Source organism: Oncorhynchus kisutch, unplaced genomic scaffold, assembly GCF_002021735.2.
Source record: "Oncorhynchus kisutch isolate 150728-3 unplaced genomic scaffold, Okis_V2 scaffold2475, whole genome shotgun sequence".
Classification (NCBI taxonomy): Eukaryota; Metazoa; Chordata; class Actinopteri; order Salmoniformes; family Salmonidae; genus Oncorhynchus; species Oncorhynchus kisutch.
Window position 1 is genome coordinate 8783 of NW_022264420.1, and position 20743 is coordinate 29525.

The window sequence follows — 20743 nt, forward strand, 5'->3', positions numbered from 1 at the left end:
TGTCTCCTGTGGGAACACACTCGAACACGGCGAGCCAATTCCGACACAATCTAACAGAGTAGATGTGAGTGCTCTAAGGTTCTCCTCTTCCTCCCTTCTCTTCCTCCTCCCTTATTCCCCCTTCTTCTCCTCTCCCCCTTCTCCTCTTCCTCTCTTCTTCTCTTCCTCTCTTCTTCTACACTTCCTTCCTTCTTCTCCTCTTCCCCCCCTTCTCCTCTTCCTCTCTTCTTCTACACTTCCTTCCTTCTTCTCCTCTTCCTTCCTTCTTCTCCTCTTCCTCTCTTCTCCTCTTCCTCTCTTCTTCTACACTTCCTTCCTTCTTCTCCTCTTCCTCTCTTCTCCTCTTCCTCTCTTCTTCTACACTTCCTTCCTTCTTCTCCTCTTCCTTCCTTCTTCTCCTATTCCTCTCTTCTCCTCTTCCTCTCTTCTCCTCTTCCTCTCTTCCTCTCTTCTCCTCTTCCTCTCTTCTCCTCTTCCTCTCTTCTCCTCTCCCCCTTCTCCTCTTCCTCTCTTCTCCTCTTCCTCTCTTCTTCTCCTCTTCCTTCCTTCTTCTCCTCTTCCTTCCTTCTTCTCCTCTTCCTTCCTTCTTCTCCTCTTCCTTCCTCTCTTCTCCTCTTCCTTCCTTCTTCTCCTCTTCCTTCCTTCTTCTCCTCTTCCTTCCTTCTTCTCCTCTTCCTTCCTTCTTCTCCTCTTCCTCTCTTCTCCTCTTCCTCTCTTCTCCTCTTCCTTCCTTCTTCTCCTCTTCCTTCCTTCTTCTCCTCTTTGTTTTCTTCCGTCGTATCTTTGAATATCTTTGTCCTCATAGAGGTTCCATTGTATTCTCAGTAACCAGACAGATAACTGGGTTCACCAAAATTGTGGTCCTCTGTCTCAGTCTGAAAAGGTTTTGATTAGGTGCCTGTAACTGGTGAAATATTAACATCTCACAAGCCCAGAATAACTATCTCACCAGAGTTGGACTGTTAAAATGGCATTGGCACGTTTGTGTATTTTTAGGGTTTTGTCTAGGAGACTTTTCCATATCAATTTTTATAATTGACTGGGGGAGCCCTTAAAACCTGAGAAGCACTCTTTAAAGGGGTAGGATTAAAGGGGTGAGCGATATAAAAATGATGCTCAAAGGCTTGGTAAAAAAAAGGGGGAATGTCTTTAAAGTCTCCAAGTCTGAACCACTGGCAGTCCACAAAGAGAAGAAACATTCACGTGTTTTATGTCGGGGGACTTTGGCCCTTTTTGTCTGAGGAAACCAGTGAGTGCTTCAAATCCGACCTCTGGAGAATTGTCCACTGTTAAATCATCGACTGGGTTATCTTCTTCTCTCTTTCGAGGAATCTCTCTCTGTCTACACTGAATGGGCCCTTCTCAGGCATATCAAACGAAGACTGACTAAATTGGACAAAGATGAAAACACAAGTAGGGAAATCGTTTATTAGGTGGACGTGAAGACGGAGTGAAGACATAACCGTCTGGAAGAGCATGTGCAGATAGTTACACAGGACCACCCGTCTATAGACTCAGTCCCATTTCATCACTGCCTGACTGTATTTATTTACCCATAAGCCTCTTCTTCAGTGGTCGAAGTAGACGGGGTAAAAAAAAAAGAATCTTCAAAAAATATTTACAGAATGCAGAATGCGTCAGGATTCCATGGAAACGAGACGCTGGCTACATCTCACTCTCAGGGGGGATTTGTGAGTCGGCTTTAGAAGGCAGGTGGCTCGGCAAGGCGAGAGAAGGAAAGAGAAGACTGTTCTATTTGGCACAGGATATTCTCTGGGACCTGACCAGGATTGGATCGTTGGTTCGGTTGGGACCGAGGGGGAACTTGGGTGAGGAAGGTGAGGAGAAGGGTTAGGACATCTCTCTTGGCCAAGGGTTCAGGTGTTTTCCTGGCTAGCTTACAGTCATACCCTGTCCCACACACACACACACAGAAATATCACCTTTGACTGATCGCCTGGACCTCAAAGGGAGCAGGGAGGGGAAAACATGACATTCACAGTTTAGAGTCAGCCCAGTAACCAATCCCATGCAGCCACACAGAGACTGGAGTTGCCTTTGATCTCCACAGACCTAGACCCAGAACCAACACAAACAAAACACACACACACACACAAACGTGTGCAAGGACTCACACACAGACACAAATAGATTAATGCACACACACACATACACGTAGTCATCTCCCCCATTCCCAGCCACCCAATGGTGGACCATATCATACTTTTTCTCTCGACTGGATCGTAAAAAACTATTTGATAAACATAACAATAGAACAGATAGATATAAATCTGATTTGGAGATGGGGAAAAAGTGTGTGTATTAGTAATGATCACTTTTTATTAAGATAATTAAAAGTAATTACCGCATCAGTAAATCAGAGAATCGCAGTCGTCTTGTCTATCCAAGAACATGGGCCATTCTTTAACTGCTCCACTCTAGGCCTGTCAAGAAGAACTGACTCGCATGTGAGCATCCCTTTATGTTAGGGGAGAGAGTGAGAGGGAGGGGAGAGAGAGAAATCGACAGAGACAGAGTGGGAGAGGGAGAGAGAGAGAGAGAGAGAGAGAGAGAGAGAGAGAGAGAGAGAGAGAGAGAGAGAGAGAGAGACGGTACTGGAGGAAGAAAAAATCATCAGAAGTACAACAGAAGAGAGAAGAAAGGAGTGTGAGTCGCCTCACTCCGAGCGAAACACCACCGAACGGGGCCGAGAAAACATCTGATGCTATTTAAATACAACAAAGCAGTGGAGCCAGGGTGCCTAACTAAACCTGTCAAATTGGCAGCATGTGTCTGGAAATGCTTTTCCTCTCTAACAACTCTAGGGATTTCAGGAGATTCCTCACAAGAGGGGGAGATAGGGAGGTGGGAAGAGAGAGAGAGAAAGGGGGAGGGAGGTAGAGAGAGAAAAAATATACACTCGCAGAAAGAAGGGTTCCAAAAGGGTTCTTCGGCTGTCCCCATAGGGGAACCCTTTTTGGTTCAAGGTAGAACTCTTTTGGGTTCCATGTAGAGGCTGTCATAGGCAGACATGGCTCTCAAGAGAAGACAGGCTATGTGCACACTGCCCACAAAATGAGGTGGAAACTGAGCTGCACTTCCTAACCTCCTGCCAAGTGTATGACCATATTAGAGACACATATTTCCCTCAGATTACACAGATACACAAAGAATTCAAAAACAAACATGATTTTTAAAAACTCCCATATCTACTGGTTGAAATACCACAGTGTGCCATCACAGCAGCAAGATTTGTGACCTGTTGTCACAAGAAAAGGTCAACCAGTGAAGAACAAACACCATTGTAAATACAACCCATATTTGTGTTTATTTATTTCCCTTTTGTACTTTAACTATTTGCACATCGTTACAACACTGTTGTCATAATATGACATTTTAAATGTCTTCATTCTTTTGGAACTTCCATGAGTGTAATGTTTACTGTTCATTTGAATTGTTTATTATCTACTTCACCTGATTTGCCAATGTTAACACATAGAGAGAGAGAGAGAGAGAGAGAGAGAGAGAGAGAGACAGAGAGAGAGAGAGAGAGAGAGAGAGAGAGAGAGAGAGAGAGAGAGAGAGAGAGAGAGAGAGAGAGAGAGCGAGAGACAGAGCGAGAGAGAGAGAGAGGGAGAGAGGGAGAGAGAGAGAGAGAGACAGAGAAAGAGGGAGAGAGAGAGAGACGGAGAGAGAGACAGAGAAAGAGGGAGAGAGAGAGAGAGGGAGAGAGAGAGGCAGAGAGAGAGAGAGAGAGACAGAGCGAGAGAGAGAGAGAGAGAGAGAGAGAGAGAGAGAGAGAGAAACAGTGAGTCACTATCACACTCCAGTGGCTGTGGTTGGCTCTCAATAGCCCCATGGAACGATTGGGGGGAGGGTATCAAACTAAATTGGTTAATGTCAATCTATTGTGAGGGTGTGTTATGGGCAAGCTGTGGATTTGATGGCAGATAGAAAGAAAAACCTACATGTTCTTGCAGGAAAACCACATACTAAACATAAACCCCATACACATGCACAAACACACAGTGGCCCAGACCTGGCTGTGTTTACTGTTTATCCCTGGGTGTTGATGTGATGAGACACCCAGGCCGATAGCGGCTGGTCCTCGATCCTGGAACGCTTTCTGTTTGATCTCACACACACACAGGGAAGAGGGGATTGTGAAGGTGGCGTCCGTGCGCTATGTGCTTGATTACAGACTGAACGGGCCCCCCTGACCCCTCAGCAGGTCAGCTATGACCCCTGACCCCGACCCAGCATGACCTAACGCAACGCTCAAGGCTTTCTCTAAAACCGCAGCATGAAACGACCAGGCTCTGTGTGTGTGTTTTTGTTTTTGTCAGAGATTGTGTGTGTGTGTGTGTGTGTGTGTGTGTGTGTGTGTGTGTGTGTGTGTGTGTGTGTGTGTGTGTGTGTGTGTGTGTGTGTGTGTGTGTGTGTGTGTGTGTGTGTGCGTGCGTGCGTGTGCGTGCGTGTGTGTGTGTGTGGCTGGGCCTGCTACGGTACAAGCAGTCATCGTCATAAATCACATCGACAATCTACTGCCGAATTTTCATTCTTGAGTAAAAGTAGTAGAGTGAAAGTGAAAGTCACCTAGTAAAAGTCACCTAGTAAAATACTACTTGACTAAAAGTATTTGGTTTTAAATATACTTAAGTAAAATACTGCTGGAGTAAAAGTATTTGGTTTGAAATATTCTTAAGTATTAAAAGCAAATGGAATTGCTAAAATATATCAAAAGTAAAAGTGTAAATCATTTAAAATTCCTTATATTAAGCAAACCAGACAGCACCATTTTCTTGAAGTTTTAGATTTACGGATAGCCAGGGGCTCTCTTCTCCAACACTTGGACACAGTTTATAAACAAAGCATGAGTGTTTAGTGAGTCTGCCAGATCAGAGGCAGTAGGAATAATCAGGGACGTTCTATTGATAAGTGTGTGAATTGGATCATTTCCTGTCCTGCTAAGCATTCAAAATGTAACAAGTGCTTTTGTGTGTCAGGGAAAATGTATGCAGTAAAAAGTACAATATTTTCATTGTTAATGTAGTGAAGTACAAGTCAAAATTGTGAAAAATGTAAATAGCAAAAATACCGCAAAATGGCATAAGTAGTACTTTAAAGTATTTTTTCTGTGTGTGTGTGTGTGTGTGTGTGTGTGTGTGTCTGAGCCTGCTAGGGTCCCTTTGGATGTGGAGAATGTAGAGCTACACGAAGCCACAGACACATGGAGATCTGGAGGAGAGGAGACACATTCACAGCTCCACAGCTTCTAGACATATGCCATAGGGACTGGAGAACACAGGAGGAGTCTCGCTCACCGTCACCACCTTCTGACCTGGAAGATTACAGCAGTCAAGACCACGACCCTTTCCAAATGGAGTGTGCTATGTACAGATGTAGGATCGTAATTGGATCACTCTTTTGTTGCTGAGAATTTGCAGGAAATGCAACTTGTAGATTATTCAAGGATTAAAAAAACTCCTAAAATGAGTATTTATCACTTTAAAATGTCAGACTTGATTTGCCGTACAAAACTTTTCCATTAATTAGAATCCACATAATAATTCAAATTTCCTGTTGCTGCAGGATTACAATGCCTGGCAAAAGTATTCACCCCCTTGGCGTTTTTCCTATTTTGTTAAATTACAACCTGTAATTTAACAACTGGTCAGAATTGAAGGAATGATGGATGGCACTAAATACAGGGAAATTCTTGAGGGAAACTTGTTTCAGTCTTCCAGAGATTTGAGACTGGGACGGAGGTTCACCTTCCAGCAGGACAATGACCCTAAGCATACTGCTAAAGCAACACTTGAATGGTTTAAGGGGAAACATTTAAATGTCTTGGAATGGCCTAGTCAAAGCCCAGACCTCAATCCAATTGAGAATCTGTGGTATGATTTAAAGATTGCTGTACACCAGCGGAACCTATCCAACTTGAAGGAGCTGGAGCAGTTTTTCCTTGAAGAAGGGGCAAAAATCCCACTGGCTAGATGTGCCAAGCTTATAGAGACATATCCCAAGAGACTTGCAGCTTTAATTGCTGAAAAAGGTGGCCTTACAAAGTATTGACATGGGGGGTGAATAGTTATGCACGCTCAAGTTTTCTGTTTGTTTGTCCCTGTGTTGTTGTATGTGTCGAATTGCTACGCTTTATCTTGGCCAGGTCGCAGTTTCAAATGAGAACTTGTTCTCAACTAACCTACCTGGTTAAATCAAGGTGAAATAAATAAATAAAATAAAATAAATTATTTTTCACAACAAAAAATATTTGCATCTTCAAAGTGGTAGGAATGTTGTTTAAATCAAATGATACAACCCCCAGGAACCCTGAACTTATCAGCAGTTGTTAGTCAGACTATTTGGTACTTTCCCCCATGTAAGTTTGGCCTTGGAGGCTATAAATGGAGCTAGACAAGGAAAGGGTTAAAAGGCTGTCCACATGAGCCATACAACCTTGCACAAGCTCTGCTGATTTGCATACAGTACATTCCTCCAAACCTGCATTATCCCACTGCTGTGAAGGCCTAGTGTACTGTAGTGCAGTGCCCCACCTGGGTGAAGTTAGTAGGTAAATACCCTCTCTCTCACAACCAGCCAGGTCCCTGGTTCCTCTCACAGCACCTGGGTCAGCCAAGTGTTAATCTGCCTATTCGTCTTCACAAGTGACATGGGGATAATGCTCCGTGCCGTGTGTGTGTGGTAGTGTGTGTCAGAGATAGAGAGAGAGAGAGAGAAAGAAAGAAAGTGTGTGTGTGAAAGAGAGAGCGGGAAAGTGTATGTGTGTGTGTGTGTGTGTGCGTGTATGTGTGTGCGTGTGTGTGTGTGTGTGTGTGTGTGTGTGTGTGTGTGTGTGTGTGTGTGTGTGTGTGTGTGTGTGTGTGTGTGTGTGTGTGTGTGCCTGCATAGGCCAGTCTGAGCGACGGTGCTTTTTGATGCCTGGAGAATGTAACCCAATAGCATCTGGCCTGGGAGAGCGGGCCAAGACAGAGGGGAGAAGGAGGGATCCTTACACACACCTCTCTCTCCAGGAGAAAGCTTACTCAGTGTCTCTCTGTGTTATGCATCACAGAGTGCTGGCTGGAGAGGTGGAGTCTAAAGAATAGGGGGTTGGTTTTGTTTTATTTTTGTTCACTACAGATCTGTCTTGTGTGTACGATAAGTTATTTCACATATATACACATATCATAATAATGTGTTGGTATGAGTGGTATGAGTGTGTGAAGACCCTGGTGTACTGTACATACGTGTGTGTGTGTCCGCATGTTCCTGTGAAAACACTTCACTTTGGATACCGCTTTGGGTTATTTCAAGGTACACCCATCTCACAAATCAAAGTCCTTCAAAAAAAGATGTGCATTTCATGACAAATTCCCCAACCATCCCCTCCCACCCTCCTTCCCCTGCTCTCCCTCTCCATCAAGGGGATCATTTAATTTTAATAACAGCGTGTCTCTCAGGCAGCCTCCTGCCTGTGTCTACCATAAATCACCAGCTCACAAGTCTGTTCCTCTCCCCTCGCCTCCCGCCCCCCGCCCCCCATACCCCCAAGACACTTTCCTCAACTTCAAGAACATCCACTTGTCTTCAGTCTCACCAATCAAAGAGGAGCACAGAGGACCTCCCCTCCGTTTTGATTTCTTTTCTGTTGATAAATGGGGCTCCTTCACTTTAAAATCTTTAATTGCACGTCTCTTTTCATCTTAATTTGATGTTTGCTTCCTGTCTTTTATTTTGGAGATGGCTGCAAGCGTAGAGCTATAATTTATAGATCACGGGGAGTTGTCATGAGTGCAGCAGGTGGAATCTAGGAAGACCAACATTCTAGTCCAGTGCCAACATTCTATAACGGTTAGGAGAGAAGAGGAAGTGGAGGCCCCCAGTAGAGGTAACGTGCAGTCTGAAATAAGTCATCAAACTAACTTAATACTTCGCACTCGCTTTAAGGTGATACACAGAGTCATGCGAATGTGTGCACACATTCAAACACACACATGCACGCAAACACACACTAATTATTATGGGTAATTTCTCTTTGAAGTGTCTTCCTTGAAATTAAAATAAAAATAAATGAGATAATAATAGATTTAAGGAAAACCTTGACTGATTACTGTTAATCAGTGTTTTTCCATAGTTGACAAGCCAGTATTTTGTCTAACACAATACAAATGATTATTATTCAGTTACTCCGAACACTGTGAACACTGATAAATCCAGCTACCCACAAACCATGTGCATATATGGCACATAAACAAATAATGGTCACATACACCAGATAGGTGCAGTGAAATGTGTTGTTTTACAGAGTCAGCCATAGTAGTACAGCACACCTGGAGCAAATTAGAGTTAAGTGCCTTGCTCAAGAGCACATCAACAGATTTTCACCTTGGGTCACCTTGGGTATTCAAACCAGCGACCTTTCTGTTACTGACCCAATGCCGTAACCTAGGCTACCTGCCACTCCTATTATTATTATTATAACCTCTAGTAATGGTAGTGGCGGAAAAAGGAACCACATTTTCATGCTTGAGTAAAAGAATATACAGTATACCTTCATTGAGAATATACAGTATACCTTCATTGAGAATATACAGTATACCTTCATTGAGAATATACAGTATACCTTAATTGAGAATATACAGTATACCTTAATTGAGAATATACAGTATACCTTCATTGAGAATATACAGTATACCTTAATTGAGAATATACAGTATACCTTCATTGAGAATATACAGTATACCTTCATTGAAAGTTACTTAAGTAAAAGTGAATGTCCGCCATTAAAATACTACTTGAGTAAAAGTCTAAAAGTATCAAAAGTAAATGTAATTGCTAAAATATACTTATGTATCAAAAGTAAAAGTATAAATCGTTTTAAATGCCTTATATTAAGCAAAGCAGACGGCACCATTTTCTGAATGGATAGCCAGGGGCATACTCCAACACACCATATTTACAAACGAAGCATATGTGTTTAGTGAGTCAACCAGATCAGAGGCAGTAGGGATGACCACCTGTTCTCTTGATAAGTCCGTGAATTGGATCAGTTTCCTGTCCTGCTAAGCATTCAAAATGTAACGAGTACTTTTGGTTGTCAGGGAAAATGTATGGAGTAAAAAGTACAATATTTTCTTGAGTAATATAGTGAAGTAAAAGGTAAAGTACAGATACTCCAAAAAAACGACTTACGTAGTACTTTAAAGTATTTTTACTGAAGTACTTTCCACCACTGAGTAATGGGAAAAACCTACAATTTATCAGCAAATCACAATCTGAAACCTGATTCCTCATCAATATCAGTAATCTACCATCATCTCATCATGAAAACACTCACATTGAATGAAATGATTACTAATCTCCCCCAGATTAAAAACATATCTCCTGCTCAGATTAGAAATTCAAACATAGATGTGGATAGATATGACATATTTATATACACTGAACAAAAATATAAACACAACATGTTTTGGTCCCATGTTTCATGAGCTGAAATAAAATATCCCAGAAATGTTGTGTACAAATTTGTTTATATCACTGTTTGTGAGTATTTCTCCTTTGTCAAAATAATCCATCCACCTGACAGGTGTGGCATATCAAGGAGCAGATTAAAGAGCATGATCATTACACAGGGGACAATAAAAGACCACTCTAAAATGTAAAGTTTTGTCACACAACACAATGCCACAGATGTCTCAAGTTTTGAGGGCTAATGAATTTATTTAAATAGACTGATTTCCTGTAACTCAGTAACTCATTTCCTGTAACTCAGTAACTCATTTCCTGTAACTCAGTAACTCATTTCCTGTAACTCAGTAACTCATTTCCTGTAACTCAGTAACTCATTTCCTGTAACTCAGTAACTCATTTCCTTAACTCAGTAACTCATTTCCTTAACTCAGTAACTCATTTCCTGTAACTCAGTCAAATATTTGAACTTGTTTCATGTTACGTTTATATTTGTGTTCAGTATATATTCCTGGTCCTCCTCCCTTCATTATACGGCAGGAGGGAGACTAGCAGTTAGAAGGTTGTGCCAGTAATTGAAAGGTTGCTGGTTCGAGTCCCTGAGCTGACAAGGCTCTGTCAATGTGCCCTTGAGCAAGGTACATAACTCTAATTGCTCTGGATTAGAGCGTCTGCGAAATTACGTAAATATTATATTATATTAGTATAGAACATATTAGATGCAGTTGCCCCAGCGTGAGAGACAACTAGATTCAGGTCACAACACAGCAGGAAGGCTTCCGTTTCATCTGAGATCCAGAGGGGTCACTCTTATGACCTCATTAGGAGAGAAATGCTAATGTTTCTCTTCCCTTTTTCCTCCCTCCTCTTTTTCCATCCCCTCTTTCGCCTGCTGTTTTTAAACATTCAGGCTGAAATAGGGTGAAGCGCCTCAATGGATGCTGTTGTCGAGTGTGAAGTGTGTGTGAAATGTGTTGGTGACAGCATGTGTTTGTGTGTGTGTGTCAGAGGAGGCTGGTGGGAGAACTATTGGAGGATGGACTCATTGTAATGGCTGGCATGCAGTAAATGGAACGGTATCAAATACATCAAACATCAAATACATAGCTCCTCCCACCAGCCTCCTTTGGTGCGTGAGTGTGTGTGTGTGTGTGTGTGCGTGTGCGTGTGTGTGTGTGTGTGTGTGTGTGTGTGTGTGTGTGTGTGTGTGTGTGTGTGTGTGTGTGTGTGTGTGTGTGTGTGTGTGTGTGTGTGCGTGTGTGTGTGTGTGTGTGTTGGTGACAGCATCATGACATGTCAATGTTAGCCAATAGAGGATGATGCTTTTCTCTCTGCCTTGTTAGCAAGACGTGGCGGTGTCCCTATCCTTGCCTATCCATTTCTTTACATTTATATTTAATAGAGAGTGTTCTGCAATCTTTGATCTGAATAGGATTTCCGTTCCCTTATACCTTTCGCGAGAGTGATAGTGAACTCTATTTTGGGACCATACAATTTAGGAGCCCTCTTCAATGCACTCAGCACTCAGGAGGCCATGATCCTCCAGTGGCCTTTCATCATAGCCAAGAGAGCATCCCTGTAATGGCAGGTCCACAGGTGGCTCATACCTAGGCCATCCACTCCCTTTCCATTTCTCGATTTGATTCAAATGGCTTTATTGCAATGGGAAACATATGTTTACATTGCCAACGCAAGTGAAATAGATAATAAATAAACAACTGAAATAAACAATAAAAAATTATCAGTAAACATTAAAAGTTTCTCTCTCTTTCCATCTCTCTCTCCCTCTCTCAATCTCTCTCTCTCGCTCTCTCTCTCTCTCTCTCTCCCCCTCCCCTCTCCCTCTCTTCCTCGCTCTCTCCCTCTCTCTCTCTCTCTCTCTCTCTCTCTCTCTCTCTCTCTCTCCCTCTCCCTCCCCTCTCTCTCTCTCTCTCCACCTCTCCCTCCCCTCTCCCTCTCTTCCTCGCTCTCTCTCTCCCTCCCCTCTCCCTCTCTCTCTCTCTCTCTCTCCCCCCCTCTCCCTCCCCTCTCCCTCTCTCCTCGCTCTCTCTCTCCCTTCTCTCTCTCCCCCTCTCCCTCCCCTCTCCCTCTCTTCCTCGCTCTCTCTCTCTCTCTCTCCCCCTCTCCCTCCCTCTCCCTCTCTTCCTCGCTCTCTCTCTCTCCCTCCCCTCTCCCTCTCTCTCTCTCCCTCTCCCTCCCCTCTCCCTCTCTCTCTCTATCTCTCTATCTCTCTATCTCTCTCTCTCTCTCTCTCTCTCTCTCTCTCTCTCTCTCTCTCTCTCTCTCTCTCTCTCTCCCTCTCCCTCCCCTCTCTCTCTCTCTCCCTCTCTCCAGATACTGTTCTTTCCTTGCAGGCTTGATGATGTCAGGGAAGGACATAGCCACCAGGTGAAACGTTCCATTGGCTACTGGATGATCCTCTCTACCCCAATAACTTGTTTATGGTGCAGTGCCAAGCATCTGACATTAGTGATAAGAAAGTGATGCTGGTATCATTGGTGATATTGAACTCTACTAAATGTCTGCTTTGTTTTGTTGTGAACCTTTTTTACCTTGTTGTCATCCAGACACAATGTGGTTGAATAAATTCCAATGCAGAAAGAATGATTGAGTACAAATAAATAGTGAAGCAGTGCATTTTAGACAACATCTAAAACATTCAACTTTGATGTCAGTTCAGACTTGGATTATATGTCCTCATATGACCAGTGTATTTGTTTGATTGTGGACAATACATTTAGAATTTCACTATAGAAAAATAATGCTCTTTTTTTACGCATCTTCATAGGATCTCAACCATTCATATTTTAATGTTGGCAGAGAATTAGAAAATTGTGGAAAGGCTGATTTAAAAGGGGAAAGAATCTAATTGCACATGGCAGGCCTATTCCAAAAAAGAAATCCATCGTTCTCTTTGGCAGTGGTTCACGCCAGGTTATGAACATTTTCGGTTAAAAGTTAGGGGATGTTTGGGGGACAAACTAATACAATTAAAGGACGTTATTCTATAAGGAAATAGAACCGGCAATTTCTAAGGAATGCAGAGCAGGGAAAGAGAGAAAGATGATTGTAAACACGGAAAATTCACCGGGTATCAAACAAGAAATAAAACGTTAGAGGATTTTTAATGAAAGGTTTGGTTGTATTCAGGTCTGTCTGTATGTGTGAAATCTTTCTAATTAACTCAATATGTGTGTGTGTGCATGTGTGTGTGTGTGTGTGTGTGTTTTCCGCTATACACTGGAATGCGGCCAGTCTCGGCTCTTTCGAATCCACACTCCGTTCCAAATCCAAAGCCTTTGATCTGTTTCGCTGTCTCCTTACCCGGAAGAGAACTCTTGCCTTCTCTCTCAGCTGGGATGAACGCACACGTGGAAATATTGGCCCGGTTCCAGACTCGTACCAAATTTAGTCACACAAAGGCGAAGGGAGCGCGAGGGGGGAAACCCGGGATGAAAGAGCCAGCCGCCAGAAAGATCAAAGGACACGGCGGCTCCGCCCGCTAACCCCACCTCCGTGCTTTATAAAGATCTGCCTCCTACTCCAAAGTTATTCTCACGCAATCTCTCCACACACAGCGAGCCGCAGCAGCGACACATTACTTTATGTTTTTCTTCTTCTCTCTTTCTTGTTTTGTTTTCTCATTAAACATTTCCGACTCGAAGAAGCCCCCATGTTATTCATTTGCTTTATACAACTCTGAACTGTTGTATGAATGATATAGGCTACTGCGCAAACTGTAAAAATAACAATTGAAAAGGATCAGCTGGCTGTGTATTGAAACATTGCGGCTGAGTTATGCCCTATGCAATACATCATGTTCACGAGTAGTTTGCATTATATTTCTATCCAGAAACTGAAACATTTCTCCATTATCCAGTCAAATAAAATCTCGACATACTTTGCAGTCGATTTACAGACCACTGTTTCTCCTTTGAACAACATCACGGTAAAAGCTACTGCAAAATATACAAAAGAGACATGGTGGTTCAATTAGCTAAATGTGTTACGGGACAATCTATTAAACTCAAAGTAAGGGGGGAAGAGTTGTCTTCTTTGGGGGGGGGGGGGCGAAAATATTGTTTTGTTGATTGGAAAATCTCATATGAGATAACCTTATGTAACATATTTCAAATGTACTATTAGGTTCCAAGTAATTGAAAGAACATCCGACAACAATGGACCCCAATTTAGCCAAATTAGTCGATTTTCTATCAATTATGCACGCCCTTTCACTCACCGCTCTGATCAGTGGACCAAAGACAAACGTTTGGTTTATCAAAGCACTTTAAAATAACAATTGACAACTTTAGGAAATAGCCGAGGCTACTATATAGGATATTTTGCGCAAACAAACAATCCAATGGTACTATTGATTCGACTGTAACATTCTTTGTGCCAACATGCTTTTTTAAATCAATAGGATTCAGGAACGTTTGCGCACGAATTAAACCACCTTAAAATACACATAGTATTAAATATATAGGCTGTTTATGATATACATGGGCTCCCTAGAACATTTACTTAAAAAGTAGGAGAAAGGTGATGCATTGTCATGTCATTTGAATGAGTTATTCTCAATCACATAGTCCACAGTGGTCACCATCCAACAGTAATTATGTGTATCCAAACGTCACTCTTTTCTCTTTGTTATTGTTTAAACGTCAGAGTAGTGAATCTGTCTATTATAGCCTCTTAGGCCCTACTCTATCATATGCATTGGCGTCAGCTTCATCACCGCTTCGACCCGCCCCCACTCCTTCCCTGTCTACCCATTTGTTGTGAGCTACAGTATGTATAAATCTCCGTACCCCTCGCTCTCTTAGGAGTATCAATCGGTGTGGTGTCAATCACAGCGGCGGCTTCCCTTTCATCTCGATCCTCCCAGTCGCTGCGAGAGAGAAGGCAGAGAGAGAAGAGACAGAGGACGGGGAAGGAGAGCTACATTTCTTACGGAGCGGTGCTCCAGTTTGGAAGTCGGTCCACAGCGTATCGGTTTATAACGCACTCCTCGATCTTTCGTATAGTGTATTACTTTTTATTTTAGCCGTTATTCAGTTCAAGTATGTATGTTCATTCTAATAGGGATAGATGCGCAGTATTGTTTAAGTTGGGGAAATAAATAGTGTTCTACTTGTGGCAAACAGGCAGCACGAGATTCAGAGACGCGTTTTTTAAATTATATTTTTCCTTATTTTTTTTTCACGAAAGGACTGCAACTCTCACAGGACCCCAGAACGAGGAAATATAAGCAGAAGTTTTTTTCTACATGCACTTTGACCGTTAGCGGAGCTCCCGGGTGTGTGCCCTCCTCTGCCAAATCTAACGGCACATCTGACTCTCGTGATGAGGTTTTGACTTCTGACATTTTAAAGAGCCGAACTGGCGAGTGCCGCGGGTTGAGCGTGCACTACACATCCGCTTTTGCCGATAACATCTTCAATTTCGGATATTTAGAATTTGAATCATTGTAAGAATCCATAATATTTCGAAAAACAACGACAAAAAAGGATCTCCTGTTAATTTAGCTAAAACAAAAAACGTGATCGCACGCAGTTTCCTCCAGGGTACGGAGCGCAACACTTCAAGCCGCTTCAAGGAACATTTTTGGTTTCCTTTTGGGGATTTCGATAGTTCCTCCAATTTGGACAGTGCGAGTACTTCGACTGAATCAAAATGCCACAACTAGCAGGTGGTGGTGGTGGCGGGGACCCTGAGCTTTGTGCCACCGACGAAATGATTCCGTTCAAGGATGAAGGAGACCAAGAACAAATATTCGCAGAACTCAGTCACTCAGAGGAAGACGAGGGAGACTTGGCAGATATCAAGTCATCTTTAGTAAATGAGTCAGAGACGAGTCCAAACAGCAATCATGATGTAAGTATTTCCTCTCTTGTACTTAAGTCCAGTGTTACATGTTGCCAAGCCTTTATATAGGCTAGCCTAAATAAATGTCCATCAAATTCCTAACGACAATATATTCATTCAAGTTCACCTGTCCCTAAATAATAGCCCCCATTTCAGGGGAGTCAGTTGGACATTTTATGAAAGTTGATAAAAGCTGAAAAGCTGATAAAATGACTGGATATTTGCCCAAACTGAGTTTGGTTTTGTCATAATTAAGAAGGTGATGTGCAGCCTAATTTTATATGTGTGTAATGTGACTATTTTACTCTGTAAATAGTAGCCATGTTCTGTTTGTAATCAGTTGTAAACAGAGGCTCATAAATAAATCTGCTGCACGTGGCTGCAGAGCTTTTCAAAACATTGTTGACGAATTATACCAAAGGTCAAAACATACAGAACAATTTAATGTGAGATAATATTTTTATACAATTCAGAGAACTGTTGTACAGTTTTTATGAGGTTATTTGATATTTTAAATTAAATATTGCACAGTAGGTGATGAATTCGTGAACAGATTCTGAATTATTTTGTTAGGCCTATTACAATATTCAATTAGCCCTATTGAATTATTATTATTATAGTTATTATTATTATTATTAGTAGTAGTAGTAATATTATTAGTATAACAATAATTGTCTTGATTTTAAAAAAAGAAGCCTACTTATAATTATTACAGTAACAATATCAATATCGCTATGGGTTAGGTGATTTAATTAAACAATGTTTCACCAGGTTGGATAATGTAAACTATGAATAATATAAAATATTAAAGTGTTTTTGGACAGATCAAATTCGTATTTGATATAAAATCAATGTTTTTTTTGTTCAAAGGGAAATCCAGATGACATGATCTTCGAAGGAAAACCACACCTGACAAAATGTAGCACCTCTAGATTACAGTGACACTCATGTTCCCAATGTGAAATAAAACCAACACATTTCTGCCTGTTTTGTGGAGATTATGGCCATTTCATGGAGAGACAGCACATTGTTAAAGGACGGAATTAAATGGGGGGGGGGATTAATGGAAATGTTTAGTTTTGATATAGATCGAATTCATATTTGAAATATGAAAGAAATGTCACTGCCACAATACAGGTTTGATTTGAATGCTGGTAGCCATTTTGTTCACGTTGCTTATGTATTTAAATCATCTGTCATTCCATTTAAATCATCTGTCATTCCTTTATCTCAATCATGTATCTAATGCATTTATCAGAGCTGTAACAAGAGTAGCTTACATCGTTTTAGACGTCGTGACTGTCACATCCCTCCTCAGTGCAGTGAGTTTCATATTCAATAGTAAGTTTAACTTTGTGCCTGAATATATCTTTATTTAATCTGGGCTAGGCAGCTGTTACTAAGTCTCTAGCTCTGGATGCTGTATGCATTCGAATGTAAACCTAGCGCAATTAGCTGTTGCCATTTGTCATTATCCAATGTTAATGGAATTAGGGTACCTACTGACTCTGGGCCGAGCTCATATAGTTACAGCTGTCACAGACGCAAATAAGACGGAGGTTGAATGTTAATTGAGAATCCAGTGAAGTTCCGTGACTCTGCTGGAAGCCAGCCCCAGGGAAGTGAACTCCAAAAGGAGGTCTTTCTACGCGTTCCCATTCGAGGAGGGAGGGGGAAAGGAGATGCATGTGGAGGAGTTCACGGTATTTTGGAAAAACAGTCGACTACACCGTAAACATCACCCCCTCTTCTCTATTTTTCGCAGTTATTTTGTGTAGAGCACGTTAGTATTGGAAAGCATCATATGCTACCGTGATGCATTTGATTTTGAATTTGGTTGGAGCTTTGATTAAATTGGTTTGGTGAAAATGAAAGCAGACTGATGCAAGTTAATTTGTAAGCTCCTTAAGGACATAAAGCTTAATTAAGTGGCTCGTTGAGGGGTTGATACAGACCGCTCCGTCAACCCTTCTCGCCTCACTGTTTATGTGTTCTTAAGTCCGGGGACAAGCTGAAAGCACAGGCCATAGCAGCGTGTGTGTGTGTGTTGGCGAATTTTTTACGAATTTAATCACCTAATTTCTGTCTCCGTCTCTCACAGGGAACTAGACAATCCCAAATATCCCAAGACTCATATCATGAAAAACACAGAGACCATCACGACGATGGTAAGTGACACACATCACATTAATATTATCCTGTCAGTTATCAGCATGTTGTAGAGATCTGCACTTATATATGGATCACATTGAGCCAAGATAACGGTACAATATTACAATCAGTTTCTGGAGGCTTGATTATTGAAAGATTTTATTTGTATTTTTAAAGGGAAGAAAGATGGTTGACTGGAAAAGCTTCCACCCACTTCATTTTCTGTTCAGCACCGATCAGTCACACCATGGTCCCTTTTCTTATCTGACCCCAGTTCATTCTGATGCAGAGATGATATGTGAATTGATTCTAGTCAGGACATGTACAAACTGAAATGGGAAAAAGTGTTCTATATGTAAGCATTTTGTGGTCCGTAGGAAATGTTATTATTTATGCAGAGAATTGTTGAATAATCCCAATGGCTGCGGCCCCTTGCCTGGTCATCAGAAAGATACAATACCGATGCATTTCAATTGTTAAGTTGACATGAATAAAACCTGTGAAGACAGGCAGTGACTTAAGCATGTGGCTCTCTGATACGAGTAGTGAGTGACTCTTAATATTCTCCTTGGTTCATTTTGTACACACACTCTCTGGTCGCCGGATCTCTCTCTTTGTCTCTCCGTCTCTGGTGTTTTGTCCTGTGCACATGTTGCTGCTGTGCGACAGCACAGACTCATTTGATGCCTTTATTTGGTCCAGGCTGATTCTGATCCCAGATAGAGCTGCGGGGTCATGATTGGAGCTCTGTTCTGTTAAGAGTGGCTCTTCTTTGTTCCCCCAGCAGCCTTGAATAGGACCCCCCTCAAACCAAACACTCCCTTTCCCCACAACAAGCCCATGTTGCTATCAATCTACCAGACACACACACCAACCCCCTCTCCCCAGAAAGCGACAAACCGACGGCCACCAAATAGTTGTCGCAAGTTTCTATTCAGGCAGGGGACGGACCCGAACAAATGCTCTCTCTTTTAGGTTCAGAGGCGCGGGGCACAGTAGGGGCGTCTCTTGTTTGACACAGTGTAATGTTCCTCCTAATTGCGCTAATTGGCACGGTATGGACGCCATTAGTTACTCTGTTATAGTAAGCCCTCCTCTCCCCTTTCTCCACAGACATGAGAGACAAAAGACTGGTGAATCGGAAGGGTGACTGGTCACAAAGGCGGTCGACAGCATATCACTTACGCACATCAAGAGCATGCGTGGAGCGTGATGCGATAGTCATGTGCCAGAAATGAACCAGTGTTGTTAGAGACTGTAACTTGGCAATGACTATTCACATGTAACTGTATTAGTAGGCTATAAACTCCAGGAGATTTTCCCAATGACTCTGAACTGCTGAAGTTATGATGGCGGTGAATATTGCTGTTATGTTACTTGATCAGACTGTTGCTTAGAGATGCTATTCTATAAAAAGGCCCAAATCCTAATGGAGATTAATGTGCTTGACTCAAGTTCTCTAACAAATCTTCCATTAATGATCGTAAATGTACGATTTTTTTTACCAAGCCTCAAGTTCACACTTTTCTGTCTCTTGGGCCCGTTTCCAGGGAAACACCTAGACATGTACAACAAAGGTCACCAATACTCTGGATACCCAGGTTACATCATGATGACTAATATGAACAACGACTCCTACATGAACAACGGCTCCCTGTCGCCGCCCATGCCCAGAACGGTGAGTCTAGTTACACTATACCTCCATCAATCAATCACTTCCACCAATCTGTCAAGCTAGCTAGCCCAGTTTGTGTCTAGTGCATTTTCACTGCGTCAAGTTTGATTCCATGTTAAATACTTAACCAGGTCTAAACCCCTAAGAAGAGCGTGCTCACCCTGGGATTTCTTTTCAAATATACCTGTGTATGGACATTCCCATTCATCTTTTCAACTCTAGAATGTTCTTTGCCTCTTTTCGACTGCCTTCCTAGTGTGATGTAGCCCGGTTTGTGATAGCCGTATATAACATGCACCCAGTAATGTTGTGATGGTCTGTCCCCTTGGCAACCACGTGATCTAGTCTCCCCCACACGCCTCTCATACTTTCCAGCAGATTAACGACATTTATATGATGTATTATTTCTCGCGCCTTGTTAACTTAATCAATGTCTGTTTACACATCGACAGTAAGCCCACCGATTACGCTGACATGGTCGCGGAGGCCTAACGGCAACATCCCATTTGAAGATGGAGTTTGCAGAAATAGCCAGGGTTGCCGTATGTCACCATGCTTATAGTCCCTATAAGATAACAGTATTCATTTCAGGCTGTAGGCCCCGTGGCTGGCTTCCTGTGTCTGTCCTTTTTTGAACATTAGCAGCAAGACAGACGCAAAACGCCAGGGCATGCCAGCAGCTGTCCACCCTAATCCTGTTTGGTGTGTGGTTGTGTGTGTGTGTGTGTGTGTGTGTGTGTGTGTGTGTGGGGTGGAGTTGTGTGTGGTGAATACACCCAGTCTCGCTATGGCTCGGTGCCTCCCAAAGCCTGTCCCTGCAACCTGCCATCACATAGACTAGAGGACACAGACATATACGTATTGTTCAAGGACCAAAGACTCTGGTTATGTCTGCCTGTGTGTCTGAGTTGGTTTCATCATGAAATTCATTTGAAGGGTTTGAAGTCTGTGTAGCGACTGTGTGAACATGGCTGACAATACAAAGTGAATGGTGTTCTGATCTCGTGGCAGCGGTACCCACTTTACTCTTGTATAGGAGTCCTGTGACCGGAGGTATTTTTTCAGACAATTTTCATCTCCAATATAATTGTTTTGGATACTTATGGAATGGAGAACTTCTCAAGGACTGAGGGGCTTCCATCCAAACTTCCTTAAATAAAGAATGACTCCTGTGATTTGGCCCCTCCTCTCGCTGCCGGGACCGTTTTTAAACACTCATTTCATTCACCGTGGCCGCCGCCCGCTTTTTGTTTGGCCAAATTTCCCCGTCTTCAATAAATCGTTAGTCAATTTTATGTACGTTTCTCTCACTTATCCAATAAAATGGATACAGTTAGTGGCGGTGCAATCATGGAAGTTGGAACACAAGTCTGATGTGAAATGTGTATGTGCTGCCTGACTGTTGATTGGCTGGATGTGAAACGTGTATGTGCTGCCTGGCTGTTGATTGGCTGGATGTGAAATGTGTGTGCTGCCTGGCTGTTGTATCAAGCTGCCGGCCACCGCAGCCACAGTATCTGCAGGCCTAGGATCAGTTTTCACCCAGAGTCAAAGGGCACGTTCTCTCCCTTCTTC

General features: G+C 42.5%; 1 protein-coding gene across 1 annotated transcript; it reads left to right on the forward strand.

Annotated features, from left to right (window-relative positions):
• The first annotated feature begins 14257 nt into the window (after positions 1-14257).
• On the forward strand, positions 14258-19354 carry LOC116370162 (lymphoid enhancer-binding factor 1-like). The gene is made up of 3 exons (XM_031819712.1): positions 14258-15351; positions 17444-17510; positions 19044-19354. The coding sequence occupies exons 1-3, from the start codon at positions 15151-15153 to the stop codon at positions 19229-19231; spliced, it is 456 nt and encodes a 151-aa protein (XP_031675572.1). The 5' UTR covers positions 14258-15150; the 3' UTR covers positions 19232-19354.
• The last annotated feature ends 1389 nt before the right edge of the window (positions 19355-20743 follow it).

Coding starts and splice junctions, on each gene's coding strand:
- LOC116370162 (XM_031819712.1), top strand. CDS start 15,151: ATGCCACAACTAGCAGGTGGTGGTGGTGGCGGGGACCCTGAGCTTTGT. Junction 15,352..17,443: donor GTCCAAACAGCAATCATGAT/GTAAGTATTTCC, acceptor CGTCTCTCACAG/GGAACTAGACAATCCCAAAT. Junction 17,511..19,043: donor CAGAGACCATCACGACGATG/GTAAGTGACACA, acceptor GCCCGTTTCCAG/GGAAACACCTAGACATGTAC.